This window comes from Pelodiscus sinensis, unplaced genomic scaffold, assembly GCF_049634645.1.
Source record: "Pelodiscus sinensis isolate JC-2024 unplaced genomic scaffold, ASM4963464v1 ctg45, whole genome shotgun sequence".
Lineage (NCBI taxonomy): Eukaryota > Metazoa > Chordata > Testudines > Trionychidae > Pelodiscus > Pelodiscus sinensis.
The window spans coordinates 1-18,714 of record NW_027465963.1 but is presented as its reverse complement, the minus strand read 5'-3'; the positions used below and the strand labels follow the sequence as shown (position 1 = coordinate 18,714).

Genomic DNA, 18,714 nt, shown 5'->3' with positions numbered 1-18,714 from the left:
AGGCTCCCTGCCTGCCTTGGCCCCACGCCACTCCTGGAAGGGGCCAACATGCACCTGTGGCCCCAGGGGTGGTGGCACGTGGCTCTGTGCTCCACCGGCACTGCCCGCTCAGCTCCCATTGGCCAGTTTCCCATTTCTGGCCAGTGGGAGCTGTGGGGGCAGTGCTTACATGCAGGAGCAGTGTGCTCATGCACATGGCTGTGTTAGCTGCTTCTGGGAGCCAGCCACAGGTGTGGGGCAGGGCAGGCCTTAGCAGCAGTCCCACTCCACCACCAGAGATTGTGATTAAATGGGAGAGATATCAGGATTGACCAGTCAGTCAGTCGACTGGTTGGCAGCCACTGCTATAGGCACTTCAAATAGTGATTCCTCTGAAAATGCCTTTCCATGACACTTGAAGATGTAATACACTTAAAACAAACAAGCAGGAGTAGACGGTAGTGTTGCATTTTCTCTGTCTCCCATATAGATCTGTGTGGAGGGTGTTTCCTAGGGGGTGTGTAGTGGGGGTTAATAAATTCTTATTTGGTCACTAATCCTTAGGAATTTTGTCACTATTGTTATCACTCTTTCACTTTCTGTGATGCAGCTCATAAATTGAAGCATTTTGAAATGATGGATACATGTTTTACATTTTTCAGGCTGGAATGGCACTTTATAAAATTGTCCCCAAAAACCCTTACTACTTTTGGTCTGTGATGAGCTTAATTATGCAGGTGAGTACAGCATTGGGATTGAATTAAAGACTTGAACAGTGGCTGTATTGATAACATTGAGATTTTCTGGATGTTGACACATTATGAAGAATACCCAAAAGGGATATAAAAATCATTTAAAAAGATAACAGTGTAACCACTACAAATCCTAGCAGTTATATGTGCTGCGGGATCCACAGTATAATTGGCTCTACTCCCAGGGTATGTCTACACTACCCTCCTAGTTCGAACTAGGAGGGTAATGTATGCATACCGCACTTGCTAATGAAGCCCGGGATTTGAATTTCCCGGGCTTCATTAGCATAAGCGGGGAGCCGCCATTTTTAAATCCCCGCTGCTTCGAACCCCGTGTAGCGCGGCTACACGGGGCTCGAACTAGGTAGTTCGGACTAGGGTGCCTATTCCGAACTACCGTTACTCCTCGTTTCACGAGGAGTAACGGTAGTTCGGAATAGGACCCTAGTCCGAACTACCTAGTTCGAGCCCTGTGTAGCCGCGCTACACGGGGTTCGAAGCAGCGGGGATTTAAAAATGGCGGCTCCCCGCTTATGCTAATGAAGCCCGGGAAATTCAAATCCCGGGCTTCATTAGCAAGTGCGGTATGCATACATTACCCCGCTAGTTCGAACTAGCGGGGTAGTGTAGACATACCCCCAGAGAGCTGGCCTCTTACTGTAATGGGAAATAAGCTGATGCTTATCGGTTAACCATTTAAACGGTTACACTTTTACATCCCTAGTGCCCAATAGCATTCTTGAATAAGCTAGCTCGCTGCCTACCACCATTGTAGGGTGCTGCCATTTCTGTATAACATCATAATAAACACTGAGACTTTCTCAAATGTGTATTTTCTGAGAGGTCCAGAAATTTACCTGGTATTGCTTGCCTCCTATGAAATAAGTTGCAGTAGCACAGATAACCAATTTGAGCATTAATTCAGCTTCTTGCCAGACCTTGTTTAGGGTACAGATTCATAGAACACTAGAACTTGAAGGGACCTTGAAAGGTCATCAAGTCTAGTCCCCTGCCCTCACACCATCAAGACCCTCACTGATAGATGTTTATCCAACCTGCTCTTAAATATCTTCAGTGATGGAAATTCCACAACCTCCCTAGGCAATTTATTCCAGTGTTTGACCACCCTGAAGTTTTTCCTAATGTCCAACCTAAACCTCCCTTGCTGCAGTTTAAGCCCATTGCTTCTTGTTCTGTCCTCAAAGATCAAGGAGAACAGTTGTTCTCCCTCCTCCTTGTAGCACCCTTTTGTGTCTATGCTATGGACCTTACAGCGGCACAGCTGTGCCGCTGTAAGACTGCTCTATGGCAACAGGAAAGAGGTTTCTAGCCAGCACCATTAAACCCCCCTCAACAAGTGGTGGTAGCTGTGCCAGCAGGAGCATGTCCCCTGCCAACATAGCACTGTCTATGCCAGCACTGTTGTCAGTGAGGGGGGAGATTCACACCCCTGAAGTGCTAGTATAGATGCAGCCTTAGGCAAAAAAAATAAATACGAAAACAGTAATTACATACAGGCGGTCCCCGGGTTATGTACAAGATAGGGACTGTAGGTTTGTTCTTAAGTTGAATTTGTATGTAAGTCGGAACTGGTACATATTGTAGGGGAAACTCTAGCCAAACATTTCTCCAGAGCTCAGTTTTATTCTCCCACACCTCACTTCCCTCAGTCCTTTATTCTCAAGCTGAGGTGTCTGCTGACAAAAGCCGCTCCGGGTCTCCCTGGTCTGCTGGGGGAAAGCAGCTAGTGCGGGGTTGCCTCACCCCGTTTGTAAGTAGGGATCCGATGTAAGTCGGATCCATGTAACCCGGGGACTGCCTGTACTTTGAAATAATTTGGTTGTAGAAGAAATGAATCCACTAAATGGCTGTTGTAATTGTATTGATAACACATCTGTTGTGGTGTTCTGAGACTCAAGTTGTGAAGTGGTGAGCATTTCATTGTGTCATCAGGTGCTTACCCAGCAGCATGTTTTACAAACCACGGTGTCCATGCATGTAGCTGATGGGTATTTCTTGGGTTGTTGCATGTGCTGTTTCCCCTCTGATGGGGGAAAAAATAATTTTGAGTAGGACAATACGAAACGGCTGATGAATTGCTACAGTAATTCTCTCTCCTCCAGTCTATTTCAACACAGGATGAAAATCTCTCCAAAACTATGTTTTTACCCCTAGCTGAAAGAATGGTGGAAAAAATGGTGAAGGAGGATAAGATTGAAGCTGATGCTGAAGTAAGATTTGCAGACTGTTTTCTATTTGATTTGATCATTGTTAATGCATTTTATGAGCTTTATGTTGTGCTAACAATATAGCTTAATGACCTAGTATAGCATCCCTAATACTGACTCTGGTTCCCATTGTGGTGCTCTCTAATCTTTTTTTTTTCATCATTTAAATATACAAAGTAAAACACTTGCTGGTGATTTGGGGGAGCTGGCGGGGTGGTGTTGGCTCTCCATTTCCAGCTGGTAACTCTCAATTTAGAAACAGCTCAATATTCCTGTTCAAGGGAAACAATTGCTGTTGTTGCCACAGAGATATTATGATTGCTAGTTTGAAGGAAGTTGGGCATGCCTAGAGGGGATGTGGTCTGTGAGTTCCTCTATTTAAGTGTGACCCACTCTATGGATAATGCTTAAGAACCCCTGTAATGAGCCTGGAACAGCAACATGGCTTCCCTCTGACCCGGAAGAGGAAGGGCCCTTTAAGACCCCTTGGTGAGCGGGTCCAGCCTCACCTAGCCCTGCCCACAGGAAGCTGGTGGGCAGGACTAGGAGTATAAGAGCTGGGAGCTTAGTCAGAGCCCAGCAGTTGAACAGGCCAGACACTCAGCCCCAGCTCCTGCAGCAAAGGGTTCAGCTGCGCCACACCCGATGGGAGGACTGGGTTGGGCCACCAGGACCCCTGCCGGCCCCCAACACCTGGCCTAGGCTGCTGAGATGGCTGCCACGGCCGGAAGAGATGCTGAGACCTCTGGGACCCCTGCCAGGCCCTGATGACTGGGCTGGTCCACCTGGGCCCCTGCCTGAGCCGGAACCCATGGACACCCTGCCAGCACCTCTGTCCCCAGCTGACCCCGAGGAGCAGCGCCTGAACCTGGTAGGCCCCGGGGGAACTGGGAAGCAAACCAGAGACAGCCGACCCCGGGGTGGCTGAGGAGATGGAGGTCAGATGGGCAGCAAGTTGCAGCTTGAATGCCCGCTGACCCACAGAGCTAGTCGATGTGCTACAGTCTGGATCCCCGCCGACCCCGTGGCTGCCGCGCTGCCACTGTCAGGGCCCTGGGCTGGGATGCAGCAGAGCGGGTGGGCCTGCATCCTGTGTCATGTCCCCGTCCCCCCCCCCACCCCCCCCCCCACCCCCCACCCCTTCCCTTGGGTGGCAGGTTCCCCCTGTGTGGCAAACTCCCTGTGCTTGTTGGCTCTCTGCCAGCGAGGAGAGCCGACCCCTGCCCGTCTGGGACCTGGACGGAGCTGTAGACTGCTATTGCGCCGTTTGTGTTAAACGTTTGTGTGCCTGTCCCGCCCTGCCCCAGGGCTGGGCCATATAAACTGTTTGCCCAGGCTGGGCCCTTGACTTTTAGCCTGTGGCTCTGACTGAACTGAAGGCCAGGCCTGGTAAGCCGTGTCCCAGCCTACTGGGAGGCTTGGACCCTTAACTATTTATATATTAAGACACCGCTACTGTCCTTTAACTGGACAGTAAAGGGGGTCAGTGTGACCTCCCACTGATGTGGACCCCTTACAACCCCTAAGATAGAAATAAAGTTCTGTGTTGCAGAAGAACTTACAAATTTAATAAAAATACATTGCAGGCAGGGAGTCTAGTTTTCAGTTTAAACACAGTAGTAGTAGAGACAATTGCAGTAGTAACTTCTCAAGAGCTGTGTAGTGGGGCACTATTTGAAACCCAGGAGTGGGTGGGTATCAGCCCGCCCATTTCTAAAAGACCCTCCCCCAGCCTTGTGGGAGGGACGACTGGACCTGGGGGATCAACTAATTCCTTGGGACAACTAATGAAAAACAGGGACAAGGGGTGCAGGCTAAAGGTTTATAAGAAGGGAACCAAATGGGGACACTGTCCGGGGTTCTCTGCTCGGTGCCCACTGCTCCTCAAAGCTGTTGATGGAGCCAGTGGACGCTGCCCAGAGGAACTCTGCCCGGATTCGTGACACAAGGGAGGAGCGGAAATAGGCCCCACAGTCACAGGGAACCCCCTCGTCCAGCATGCTCCTCTTGGTATGATATATGGTTGCTTATGCCAGGGCCAGGAGCAGGTTGACGAGGAGGTCTCGCGACTTTGTGGGGCCACGGATAGGGTGTGCGTAAATAAAAAGGTGAGGGGAAAAGTGCAGCCAGAACCTCAATAAGAGGTTCTGGAGGAGCCGGAATAGGGGCTGCAACCTGGCGCATTCGAGGTAGGCGTGCGCCAGGTTCTCCCTCACGCCACAAAAGGGGCAGGTGTCTGGGATAGGGGTGAACCGCGCCAAGTACACGCCCGTGCTCACGGCCCCGTGAAGGAGCCGCCAACTGATGTCCCCGATGGGCCACGGTATTAAGGTGGAAAATATGCTAGCCCATCGGGGTTCCCCACCCTCTATAGGTCTCAGGTGGTCCCGCCATTTGGTGTTGGGGCAGGACATGAGGGTGGGGAAATGGAGTTTGTGGAACACAAGTGTGTACAGGTGTTTCCTTGGTGCGGTTTGGAAGCACACCGGCTGCAAATCCTGCAACTGGCTGGGGGTCCAAGGGTGGGAAGGCCGGGGGGGCTCACGGAACAGGGGCCTGATAATAATGGACGGAGGATTTGCAGGAGGGGAGGGGCGGGGTGTACCCTCTCACAGGGCTCTCTGCAGGAAATCAAGAGCAGGCTGCGGCAAGACCGCCTTCACCTCCTGGAGTAGGCGCAGGGGGGTTCGGGGGGTGGAGAGCCCCATGCGCTGAGTGAGCGCTCGGAGATCCATCCAGTCCCCCTGTCGTAGTCTAGCAGGTCTAGCAGCCTCCGGCGCGCCGAGGGAGACTCCGCCACCTGCACGCACAAGGCTGGATTGTGGAGCAGGGGCTCCGCGAGGAGGTCTGCCCCCTCGGAGGCCACAACGGACCTGGTCGCCGAGAACAGCTTCCAGGTCTGGAGGAGGTCCTGGTAGAATTCCGGCAGCTCTGAGAGGTCTCGCGGAAGACCCCTCGGGTGGATAAAAAAGAGCTGCCGGTCGTATCGGAGCCCTCGGAGGAAGGCGTGGGCCAAGGTGCCCCATGCTGGACTACCTGCACTGAAGAGGAGTCTCTGCAGGGCCTGGAGGCGGAAGGTCCGGACCTGGCTGCGTATGCAGACCAGGCCCTGACCCCCCTCCTCCAGGGGGAGGGACAGGACCCCTGCAGAGACCCAGTGCAGTCCTGGCCAAAAGAACCCCAAAGCTGCCCTCTGGAGCTTGGCCAGGACCTCCGGGGCTGGGCGCAGGGTGTTGAGCCAGTGCCAGAGCATGGACAGGACCAGCTGATTTAGCACCAGTACCCTCCTGGGAAGTCTCATAGGGTATGTCTACACTACCACCCTAGTTCAAACTAGGGTGGTTAATGTAGTCATACGAACTTGCAAATGAAGCCCAGGATTTGAATTTCCTGGGCTTCATTTGCATAAAACCGGGCGCCGCCATTTTTAAATGTCTGCTAGTGTGGACTCCGTGCCGTGTGTAGCCGCATGGCACGGAGTCCGCGCTAGCGGACATTTAAAAATGGCGGCGCCCGGTTTTATGCAAATGAAGCCCGGGAAATTCAAATCCCGGGTTTCATTTGCAACTCCGTATGACTACATTAACCACCCTAGTTCGAAGTAGGGTGGTAGTGTAGACATACCCATAGACTTTAAGGTCAGAAGGGACCATTTTGATCATCTAGTCTGACCCCCTGCACAGTGCAGGCCACAGAATCTCACCCACCCACTGCTAGAATAATCCTCTCACCTAGATCTCAGATATTGAAATCCTTGAAATGATGGTTCAAAGACCCCCAAGATGCAGAGAATCCTCCCGCTAGTGACCCGTGCCCCATGCTACAGAGGAAGGCAAAAAACCTCCAGGGCCTCTTCCAATCTACCCTGGAGGAAAATTCCTTCCCGAGCCCAAATATGGCGATCAGCTAAACCCTGAGCATGTGGGCAAGACTCACCAGCCAGACACCCAGAAAGTTCTCTATAGTAACGCCTATCATCCCTCCATTGACCTATTTCCCACTGATAATGAATGGTCAGTTACCAAGATCATGTTATCTCATCAAACCATTCCCTTCATAAACCCGTCTAGTTTAATCTTGAAACCAGATAGATCTTTTGCCCCCACTACTTCCCTTGGAAGGCCGTTCCAGAACCTCACTCCTCTAATGGTTAGAAACCTTCGTCTAATCTCAAGTCTAAACTTCCTACTAGCCAGCTTATATCCATTTGTTCTTGTGTCCACATTGGTATTGAGCTTAAATAATTCCTTTCCCTCCCTGGTATTTATCCCTCTGTAGGGGTTTCCCTCGGGGGGAGGGGCTCACGTCTGCCCTCCCTCAGTCCTTTATGGCAGTTGGTGGCCGGTACGCCCGGCTCTACTCCCCTCAGCTCAGCCGGTTGGGGGAAGGGGGTCCCGGCCCGCCCTCGCTCCAGACCCCGACCCAGGGCCCTAAGGTCAGGGATAGACTCCCTACCTAGCGGGGGGGGGGTCCGAGAACCCTAAACTCCCCCACTCTCAGGGTCCACGTCCCCGCCCTGGGCCACTTCTTCCCCCAAGTTAAATTGCTTCACCCTGCGGGCCTCCACTCCGGTCCCGCCCAGGGTCTCCAGTACCTGGCTTCTTCCACTCGCCCCCAGGGTGGGTCCGTCGCCTCAGCGTCCCCCCCGCTCGCTGGTCCACTGCGTCCTTTTGAATTGCCCGCCGATCGCAGGCAGATGACGTCACCCCCCTCGTCGGCCGCCAGCCCCCCCTCGGGCCGGCCTCCCCATGACGTCACTTCTGCGACCTCCTTCCCCCGCCCCTTGTCTGCGCCGTCGGCCGGCCCCGGCTCGTCACCCGGCCGGTGCGCCGGCCCCCCCGCTCGGGGGGAACGGACGGCTATGCACGCCGCGCCGGGGAGTGCTCCTTTCCCCCGCGGTCGCGGCGCACTGGCGGCCTCCGGGAGGGGCGGGGCTACCCCGCCACACCCTCTAATATATTTAAAGAGTGCAATCATGTCCCCCCTCAGCCTTCTTTTGGTTAAGGTAAACAAGCCGAGCTCCTTGAGTCTCCTTTCATAAGGCAGGTTTTCCATTCCTCGGATCATCCTAGTGGCCCTTCTTTGTACCTGTTCCAGTTTGAATTCATCCTTCTTAAACATGGGAGACCAGAACTGCACACAGTATTCCAAATGGGGTCTCAGCAATGCCTTGTATAATGGCACTAACACCTCCTTATCCCTACTGGAAATACCTCGCCTAATACATCCCAAGATCGTATTAGCCTTTTTCACGGCCATGTCACAATGGCGGCTCATAGTCATTCTATAATCAACCAGGACTCCGAGGTCCTTCTCCTCCTCCGTCACTTCCGACTGATGTGTCCCCAGCTTATAATTAAAATTCCTGTTATTAATCCCTAAATGCATAACCTTACACTTCACTATTAAATGTCATCCTATTACTATTAGTCCTGTCCATCTCTGCAGCTGCTCACCTACCCTGGCCTCCAAACCCTGCCAGTTCTCCGGCGGAGAGGGATGCATGGCAGATAAATAGACGCCCAGATAGAGCAGCGGACCCGCGCTCCACCTGATGGCCTGAAGCGCGGGTGGGAGGGAGCCGGCCCGCCACCCGTCCCTGACCACCAGGCCAGAACTCTTGACCCAGTTGACCCGGGCGGAGGAGGCTGCCGAGTACACGACTTGACAGGCCTCCACCTTCGCCAGGTCACCCGGGTCCTGGACCACGAGGAGCACGTCATCGGTGTACGCTGGAAGAACCAGCTGCAGCTCCAGCTCTTGGCGCACCAACCCCGTCAGCTTCTTACAGAGGAGACCAAGGAAGGGCACAATCGCCAGAGCGTACAGCTGGCCCGACAGAGGACACCCCTGACGTACTCCCCGCCCGAAGCTGACCGGCTCGGTCAGGGTCCAGTTGAGCCTGACCAGACGCTCCACGAGGGCGTACAGCACCCAGAGAAAACCCACAAACCGGGGCCCGAAGCCGAAGGCCTGCAGGGTGCCCAGGAGATACCCGTGATCCATCCTGTCGAACGTCTTCTCCTGGTCCAGGGACAGGAGGGCGAATGACAAACTGTCCCTACACCCAAGCTCCAGGAGATCCCGGACCAAATACAAGTTGTCAAAGATGCTACGGCCTGGGACGGTGTAGGTCTGGTCGGGATGGATCACGTCCGCCAGCACGGACCGCAGTCGCAGCGAGATGGCTTTTGCTACGACCTTGTAGTCTGTGCTGAGCAGCGAGACGGGACGCCAATTCCAAAGGTCGCGGACGTCCCCCTTCTTCAGCAATAAGGCCAGCATGGCTCACCTGCACAAAAGAGGGAGGACCCCGCTCTCCAGGGACTCGGCCCAGATGCTGGCAAGGTCCGGGCCAAGGACGTCCCAAAACACACGGTAGAACTCCACGGTCAGCCCATCCATGTCCGGGGTTTTATTGTTGGGCATGAGACGGAGGGCTTCCGAGAACTCGGCCAGAGTGAGAGGCAGCTCCAGCCGGTTCCAGTCGCAGACGCTGACCGCCTGGAGCTCGGTCCAGAGCGCCCTGCAGGCGTTGGCTTCGGTCGGATCTGGAGAGAACAAACTGGCGTAGAAGGCCCTGGCCCTTCCACGCGTCTCCTCCAGATTCATGAGGGGGCTGCCGTGCTTTTTAGCCCTCCTCTTTTTCTTGAGGGCATAGAAGAAGCAGGAGCTGGATGTGGGATTGAATGAAGGCGCCCTGGGCCCGATGGTCCTCCAGAGCCCGGAGCTCCTCCCGCTTCTCCCGGTACGCCTCGCGGAAGCATGGATCCTCCGGGTCGGATGCCAGGCGCCTCTCAAGCATCAAGACCTCCTGTTCCAACTGCTCTATCGCCGCATCCCTCCGCCGGCTGGCGCCCCGGGAGTAGTCGCGGCAGAAGAGCCGGGCGCGCACCTTCCCCACGTCCCACCATCGCCGCGCCGAGGGAAAGGCGGGCCGCTGCCCCCGCCAGGCCTGCCAGAACTCCCGGAAGGACGCCACGAAGCCCACGTCCTCCAGCAAGCTATTGTTAAAATGCCAATAGGCCGGCCCCAGCCTCTCCGAAGTCAGAGAGGCTTTCACGGCCGCCAGATGGTGGTCCGTGAACGGGGCCGGCCGGACGCTGGAGGAGTGGGTTTGCGCCAGATGGAAATGGGATAAGTAGATACAATACAGCCAGGAGTGGCTTGACTGATTTGTCCCCCACCCGGACGTAGGTGAAGGTGGTGGTGTCATCTGGGTGGTGGTCTCGCTAGATGTCCACCAGGGAGAGAGATCGTGGACCATCACTGAGGATGCCTGCTGCGGCCTGGCAGTTCTCGACTCCTGCAGAGTCCCGGTCCTCGAGGGTGGTATTGAAATCCCCACCCAGGACCAAGCATTCGCGAGGATCCAGAGTGCCGAGGAAGGTGGCGTAAAGTGACCTGGTCCGGGGCCACATTTGGAGCGTAAACGTTGACTAAGTTGACTGTCAGCGTCTCCACGTGGGCCCGGACGTGCAGCAGGCGGCCCAGGACAACCTTGGCGGTCCCCAGCACCTCGGGCCGTAGGGCAGGGGAGAACAGGGTGACCACCCCGGCCAAGCGAGCGCCGAGGTGGCTAAAATACACCCCGTCCCCCCACTCCAGCCGCCAGCCAGCCTCGACGGCTGGAGTCGTGTGGATCTCTTGCAGGAAGATCAGAGTATTCCCCGCCCCCCCAAGGAAGGAGAGCACCTGGCTCCTGTGGAGACCCGCCCTACAGCCCCCGGGCATTTAATGTTACAATGACGGTGTACTTCATGATGAGGGCTGGGGTGGATTCTCACGGGCAGGGTGATCGTCAGCCTCCCGCAGGCCCCACAACAGGCTGCTCCCCGAGCCGAAGGCATAATGGAATTTGTGGGTCTGCTGGTAGACCGCGACGTCCTGCCTCTTGGTCCCTCTCCCCTTCTGCAAAAGGGCCCTTGTGGCCCCAAGGATTGAATGGAAATCCCCCCCCAGTGCTGAAGGGCCAGCTCCCCCTTTCCTTTAGCCCCGCGCGTATCTGAGAGGAATTGGCAGAGCTTGGCCCCCAGTGCTCAGTGGGTACTGGGCTTTTCCTCCATCTGGGCGCCCAAAAGGACCTCACGGGCCACCGAGACTGTCAAACTGGGGTCTGAGCCCCAGTGCTGCGCCAAGAACGATGGTGCCGTGCTGCCTGTCCCCGACCCCAGCGAGGGAGGGGGCGGTGGAGGGAACAAGGCACCCCTAAAGGACTAGGGAGTGGCTACACAAATACCATCCCGAGAGCTGGCCGCAGATAGCGGGAAGGGGACAGCTCCCTGGGTGCGGCAATAATAGTGGGATGTGAGGGCAGTTGAGGGGGAGCAGGCATCACAGTGGGGGCAGGAGTGTGGGGGGGGAAGATGGGGGGGGGGGGGGGGGGGGAGATGATAATGGGAGAGTAGCTTTCCCGGTAGGGGCGGGAGGAAGGAATGGGCTCAGGGTGAGACGGTGGGCTGGAAGGGGAAGGGGGAACAACGGTAATGGTTGGAGAAGGGTCAGGAACGGAGGAGGACTCAGGGCTGGATATAGGTTCCTAAGGGGCAGGATTGGGGCCAAGGGCATGAAAGGGGTGGAGGGGAGGATCAGAACAGGGAAGGGGACCAGAGTTTTGGGCAAGGTCACAGGGAAGGTCCCCCAAGTCTGTACCGCTGGGCTGCGGTGCGGACAAGGGGGGTCTACACTGAAGCTGGGCTCAAATGGTTGATCGGAACATGAGTCTGCAACCACGTCATTGGCTAGAGCGATGGGTTCTGTTGGGCCCCTAACAGGGAGGGAAGAGGACCGCCCCGCCTCAGTTTTGAGAGAGGGGGCGCTCTCAATCCTGGGACCCAGCCGCTCCACCCCACCCGTTGCCCCTGAGGGCTCGGCAGCCTCAGTTGTAGCACGAGAGTTGGCCTGGCAGACGGGCAACACTAGGGGCGCCCTAAGCGTGAGGATGGGGTCGGCCACCTGGGGCGTTGGGGAGAGGAGGGAGTGGCGCAGTGGGGTTGCTGCCCAGACCGAGGCCTGCTGGCAGAGGGTCGTCCTCCCCCGGGGTGAACAGGGTTAGACCCAGGGCCTCAGTCTCCTTGGGATGGAGCTTAGCTCCATCTTCCATGGCCCCAGAGTTGTCCCCGCCGGCTGCCGTGGCAACAATTACCTTGGCGGTAGCAGCGGGAGGCACAGCTGGTACCGGGGCCAGCGGAGCTCCACCTGAGGCCTCCTTGCGGATAGGCTCCGCAGGGGGAACGGTGTCATCCTCCCTCGCTGCCACGGCTTCCTCGGCCGGCGCCTCCTGCTGTCGCTCGTCAGGGACGATCTCAGCAACGCTGGCCCCCCTCGGTATGTTTCGGAGCGGGGCCTTCCCACCCTCCTCATCGGAGGGGGGAGATTGCGCCTGTGAAGGGTGCGCTCTGCGCTTTCCCCGAACAAGCATCCAGCCCTCTGAGGTGGAGGTGGAAGGCTGGGCAGCAGGGGCAAGGCCAGGGGGTGCGGATGGTTTTCGAGGGGGGCATTGAGGCATGGGAGGGGGAGAGGGGGGTAGGGAAACCCTCTCCCTGGGGGAACCCTCTCCCAGCAGCAACTGTACCACCCTCTCCTCAGTCCCCGCAGAGACAGTTGGAAGAGAGGCAGGGCCCGCTTGCTTGCCCGGGCACGCCAGAGAGGGTGCCTCCGGCCCCTGACGACGAGCCATTGATTGCAGGAGGGGTGGCTGTGGAGGCTGAACTACCAGGGGGCCGGCAATGTTGGGGCTGGCGCCCTCCCGGGCCCCGGATGCCTCCTCCGACTGGGCCAAGGGACAGTCCCTCCGGACATGCCCCATCGCCCAGCAGAGGAAGCACCGGGTCTCCCCCAAGGAGTAGTGGACTCGGTAAAGGGCCCCCTGGTAGGGCACCAGGAAGGACCCCTCGAGCGCCTCCCCGCCACGCGCCACCGGCAGCAGCTGCAGCTGTACCTGCCGGCGGAAGAACAGGATGTGACGGAGGGCGGGATATGGCTGATGATGGAGATGGGTGTCCCCACAGTGGAGAGGGAGGGCAGCAGGGCGGCATTGGGGAGGAAGGGCGGGATGGAGGTGAGGACCACCCGTACGCCCAGGTCCTGGTCAGGGTGGGAAAGGGACCTTGGCCACCAGGAATGGAGCTGGAGGCAGCAGACATACCTGGGCATACGCTCTGGGGGAGCAGATGGATTGCCCCCAGTGCCAGTGGGGGGAACAGCAGGGGAAGGAGGGAGTGTGGTGGAGGCCTTGACCACAGAAGATTTGGACTTCCAGGCTGGGTCTTTGCCCTTTTTCTTCCCTCCCCCGGCCCTTTTTGCTGGTTGACGTGGAGGGCCCACCTGCATGGGGTTGGGGGCATCAGCTGTGGCAGGCGCGGAGCCTGGGTCTGGAGGTCAACCGCAGCAGTCTGCGGGGTCAATGGCAATGAGGGGACCGTAGGGTCAACAGGGGTGGGGGTTTCCTCCATCATGGGGGGAGGATTGAGGGAGGCACAGATAACAGGGAAGGGGCAAAGCTGAACCAGTCCTCCCTGACAAGCAACAGGCAGGGGAGGAGGGTAGTGGATCCAGGGAAGGGGAACCAAGAAAGGGGAGGGGATTAGCAGCCACTCCTCCCTGCTGAGGCTGTGGCAGAGAAGGGGGGGTGCTATTGCAGGGGGGAGAAGGGAAGGGTGCTAGGGAAGGGGGGGCGAGGGAAAGGGGTATGCGATTAGGGAGGAAGGGGGATGGGAAAAAGCAACCACTCCCTCCCACTGAGCTGTTGGCAGGGAGGGAGGGTGCTAACAGAGGAAGGGTGCTGGTAGGGAAACTGAGGAAGGGGAGCCAGCAGCCACTGCTCCCTGTAGGGCTGTGGGAGAGGAGGAGGCTGCTGGGGGGCGGGGGATGGGGTAGGGACGTGAGGAGAGTGGACATGAGGGAAAGGGGGTTTGTGATTGGGAAAGAAGGGGATGGGAAAAAGCAACCACTCCCTCCCGCTGGCTGATTGCAGGGAGGGAGGGCGCTAGCACAGGCGGGAAGCAAATGGGGGATCAAGGGGCCAGTGACCACTCCTCCTTGCAAGGCTGGAGACAGAGGAGGAGGGTGCTGGCAGGGTGGGGCAGGAAATGCGATTGAGGGTGCAGGGCAGGTACAGAGGGTAGCTATGAGGTCATTGAGGGAAGTGCAGTGTACTAGGGGGACTGACTAAAAGGAGAGGGATTGGGCACAAGTGCTCGGGGGGGCAAGGCTGGCAGGGCAGTGCCAAAAAGGCTAGCAGGAGGCTGGGGGAGGAGGGAGATACTGGGGGAGTTGGGACAAAAGGAGGCAAGACAACAGGCTAGCTGGGGCGGGGGCGTGGCACGTAAACTCTGGGACTGAGTGTGGTGGGTGAGTAACCTTACAGAGGGAGAGAAAAACAAACCCGCCTAGCAGCGTGGGGTAAACAGTGGGGAAGGGGGCAAGCTAAGGTAGGGTGGGGAAAGCAGGGGTGAGGGGGCTCCCCAGCCCAATGTAGGTGAGGGAGCGGGGCCAAGTCCAAGGGGGGAGCACACCCACAAGCATTTGTGGGGGCTCAACCTTGCCCACTGCTGCAGTAGCACAGTCCTAGGCGGAGCAACAGCCCCTGGAGAGAAAGTCCAGGTGGTAAAGGTAGCGGAGGGGGCACTGGGGGTGGTGGCAGCAGGAAGGGGGGGAGGGACAGCTGGACTGGGGGGAGGGCTCTGTGCCTGGGGTTTTGTTGTTGGGCATGAGACGGAGGGCTTCCGAGAACTCGGCCAGAGTGAGAGGCAGCTCCAGCCGGTCTCGGTCGCCCGTGCTGACCGTCGGGAGCTCGGTCCAGAGCGCCCTGCAGGCGTCGGCTTCGGTCGGATCCGGGGAGAACAAACTGGCGTAGAAGGCCCTGGCCCTTCCGCGCATCTCCGCCGGGTCCGTGAGGGGGGTGCCGTCCTCCGCCAAGAGGCAGGTGACGTGCTTTTTTGCCCCCCTCCTTTTCTCCAGGGCATAGAAGAAGCGGGAGCCGCGATCCATCTCCCGAAGGAGGTGGATGCGGGATCGGACAAAAGCGCCCCGGGCCCTGTGATCTTCCAGGGCCCGGAGCTCCTCCCGCTTCTCCCGGCACGCCTCGCGGAGGAGTGGATCCTCGGGGGCGGACGCCAGGCGCCTCTCAAGCTTCAAGACCTCCCGTTCCAACTGCTCTATCGCCGCATCCCTCCGCCGGCTGGCGCCCCGGGAGTAGTCACGGCAGAAGAGCCGGGCGCGCACCTTCCCCACATCCCACCATCGCCGCGCCGAGGGAAAGGCGGGCCGCTGCCCCCGCCAGGCCTGCCAGAACTCCCGGAAGGACGCCACGAAGCCCATGTCCTCCAGCAAGCTATTGTTAAAATGCCAATAGGCCGGCCCCAGCCTCTCCGAAGTCAGAGAGGCCTTCACGGACACCAAATGGTGGTCTGTGAACGGAGCCGGCTGAATGCTGGAGGAGTGGGCTCGTGCCAGATGGAATCGTGAAAGGTAAATGCGATCCAACCGGGAGTGGCTCGACCGCTCGTTCCCCACCCGGACGTAAGTGAAGGTGGTACTGTCGTCCGGGTGGTGGTCTCGCCAGACGTCCACCAGGGAGTGATGTTCCACGATCTCCCTGAGGACGTCCGCCGCGGCCTGGCAGTTCGCGAGTCCTACACGGTCCCGGTCATCGAGGGTGGTGTTGAAGTCCCCGCCCAGGACCAGGCCCTCGCGAGGATCCAGAGTGCCGAGGAAGGTGGCCGCCTGCCGATAGAAGGTGACCTGGTCCGGGCCCGCGTTCGGGGCATAGACGTTGACCAGGTTCAACGTCCGCCCCTCCACGCGGGCCCGGACGTGCAGCAGGCGGCCCGGGACAACCTCGGCGGTCCCCAGCACCTCGGGCCGTAGGGCAGGGGAGAACAGGGTGGCCACCCCGGCCGAGTGGGCGCCGAGGTGGCTAAAATACACCCCGTCCCCCCACTCCAGCCGCCAGCCAGCCTCGACGGCTGGAGTCGTGTGGGTCTCCTGCAGGAAAACCACCGAGTACCCCCCCTCCCGAAGGAAGGAGAGCACCCGGCTCCTGCGGAGACCCGCCCTACAGCCCCGGGCATTCAATGTTGCAAAGATGGTAGAATTCATAATGAGGGCTGGGGTAGATCCTCGCGGACAGGCGAGTCGGCGGCCTCACGCAGGCCCCGCAGCAGACCGCTCCCCGACCCAAAGGTCAGGAGAGCGTCCCGAAACCTGCGGGTCTGACAGTGGGCCGCGTCGTCCTGCCTACTGGTCCCTCTCCCCTCCTGTAACAAGGCTCTAGTGGCCTGGAGGATGGAGTGGAAGTCCCCCCAGCGCTGGAGGGCGAGCTGCACCTTTCCTTTCGCCCCGCGGTTATCCGCGAGGAACTGGCGCAGCTCGCCCTTCAGCACCGAGGGGGAACCAGGATTCTCCTCCGTCCGGGCCCCCGGATGAAGCTCACGGGCCACGGAGACGGACAAACAGGGATCCGATCCCCGACGCGGCGCCGTTACTGCTGGCGCCGCGCTGCCCGCCCCCGACCCCGGCAGGGAAGGAGGCGGCGGAGGGAACAAGGCAGCCCCCAACGGGTTGGGGACCGGGGATACAAAAACAACCCCCGAAGGGCCGTCCGCAGCTAGCGGGAACGAGACGGCCCTCGCGGGGGTGGCACTGGCGGATGTTTGGGAGGGCAGTAGGGACGGATCGGGCAACATGACGGGGACCAGGATGGGAAAAGAAGGGGGGGACGGCAGGGGAGGGGTTACCTCCACGGCAGAGCCGGGGGGAGGGGTAGGTTCAGGGCCGGACAGTGGGTCGGGGACGGGGAATGGGGCAGAGGTGGGGGTAGGAAAGGGATCGGGAACAGGGGAGGACTCGGGGCTGGAGATGGGTTCATAAAGGGCGGAAGCGGGAGTAGGGGGAGGATCGGGACATGGGAGGGAATCGGGATCCTGGACGGGGTCTGGGAAAGGGTCCCCCGTGGCAATCCCACCGAGCTGCGGCGCCTCCCGAGTGGGGACTTGGGGGTCGGGAACAGGAAGGGGGCCCGCGCCGATGCCGGGCTCAGGTGGAGAGGCAGGTGTTAATGCCTCGGCGTCGGCCTGGATGGCATTTTCTGCTGGGCCCCCAACGGGAAAGGGGGATGACTGCCCCGCCTCGGTAGCTGGAGAGGGGGCACCCCCAACCCCGGGACCCGGCCGCTCGGCGCCAGCCGTCGCTCCAGAGGGCTCGGCGGCATCCGTTCCGGCGCTCGAGTCGGCCGGGCCAGTGGGTAGTATCAGGGGCGCCCCGAGCGTGAGGACGGGGTCAGCCACCTGGGACACGGGATCGGGGAGAGGAGGGGGCGGCGCCATAGAGTCGCCGCCCAGACCGAGGCCCGCTGGCGGAGGGTCGTCCTCCCCCTGGGTGAGCGGGGTCAGACCCAGGGCCTCGATCTCCTCGAAGATGGAGCTAAGCTCCATCCCCTCGGCCCCGGAGCCTTCCCCTCCGGCCGCCGAGGCACCAATTACCTCAGCGGGGACGGAGGGGGGCTCAGTTGGAACCGGGGTCGGGGGGGCTCCATCAGAGGCCTCCTCGCGGATAGGCTCCTCAGGGGGGACTTCATCGTCCCCCCTCGCTGCCACGGCTTCCTCGGCCGGCGCCTCCTGCTGACGCTCGCCGGGGGGGATCATGACAGCGCTGGCCCCCCTCGGGATCTTTCGGGGGGCCTTCCCGCCCTCCGCATCGGAGGGGGGAGAGGAAGCCCGCAACCGGCGGGCTTTGCGCTTGCCCCCGACGAGCGTCCAGCCCTCCGAGGTGGAAGTGGAGGGCCGGTCAGCGAGGGCAAGGCCGGGGGGCACTTTTGGGGTTCGGGGACGGCGTTGTGGCAAGGGTGGGAAGGAAGGGGATACCTCCACCCGGGGAGGGCCCTCTCCCTCGCCCTGCGGCAACCGCGCCACCCTCTCCTCCTCGGGCCCCGCGGTGACTGACCGAATAGAGGTGGGGCCCGCCTGCCCGCTCGGGCGCGCCAGGGGGGACGCCTCTGGCTCCCGAGCAGGGCCGTCGGTTGGAGGAGGGGCGGCCGCGGATCCCGGACTACCAGGGGGGCCGGCGGTGGTGGGGCCGGCGCCCTTACGGGCCCCGGGGGGCCCGGACGCCTCCTCCGACCGGGCCAAGGGACAGTCCCTCCGGACGTGCCCCATTGCCCGGCAGAGGAAGCACCGGGTCTCCCCCGAGGAGTAATGAATCCGATAATGGGCCCCCTGGTAGGGCACCAGGAAGGACCCCTCGAGCGCCTCCCCGCCACGCGCCGCCGGCAGCAGCTGAAGCTGTACCTGCCGGCGGAAGGATAGAACGTGGCGGAGGGCGGGGTCCTTACAGCCCAGCGGGAGAGGGCTGATGGTCGAGATGGGCTTCCCCAGGGTGGAGAGGGAAGGTAACAGGGCGGCATTAGGGAGGAAGGGCGGGACGGAGGTGAGGACCACCCGTACGCCCAGGTCCTCCAGAGGTTCGAGGGGCACGTGCACGCCCCCCACCGCCAGGCCCCTCTCCACCGCCTCCTGGGCGGCGGCCTCCGAGGCAAGGAAGAACACCGCCTTGCCGTACATTTTGGAGGCCGCCACCACGGCCGAGGCCCCCACCACCCTCGCCATCGCCCGCACGTACATTTCCATGTGGGGCGAGGCGGCTACCAGGAGGCAGCGGACGCCGTGCCTCCTGGTCATGGTGGGGAAGGGGCCCCGGCCACCAGGGATGGAGCTGGAGGCGGCAGTCGGGGCCGATGACGGGGCAGGTGAGGGGGT

The 18,714-nt window shown here is 59.8% G+C and overlaps 1 protein-coding gene across 1 annotated transcript in view; it reads left to right on the top strand.

The window, feature by feature from the left end:
• Nucleotides 1-15,463, top strand: part of LOC102450730 (uncharacterized) — a 132,996-nt gene extending 117,533 nt beyond the window's left edge. Inside the window, exons 10-12 of the mRNA XM_075917379.1 lie at nucleotides 642-716; nucleotides 2,855-2,962; nucleotides 14,921-15,463. Of these exons, the coding sequence (XP_075773494.1) occupies nucleotides 642-716; nucleotides 2,855-2,962; nucleotides 14,921-15,427 (690 nt within the window). The 3' untranslated portion in view covers nucleotides 15,428-15,463. The remainder of the gene's footprint in view (nucleotides 1-641; nucleotides 717-2,854; nucleotides 2,963-14,920) is intronic.
• Nucleotides 15,464-18,714: the final 3,251 nt, after the last annotated feature.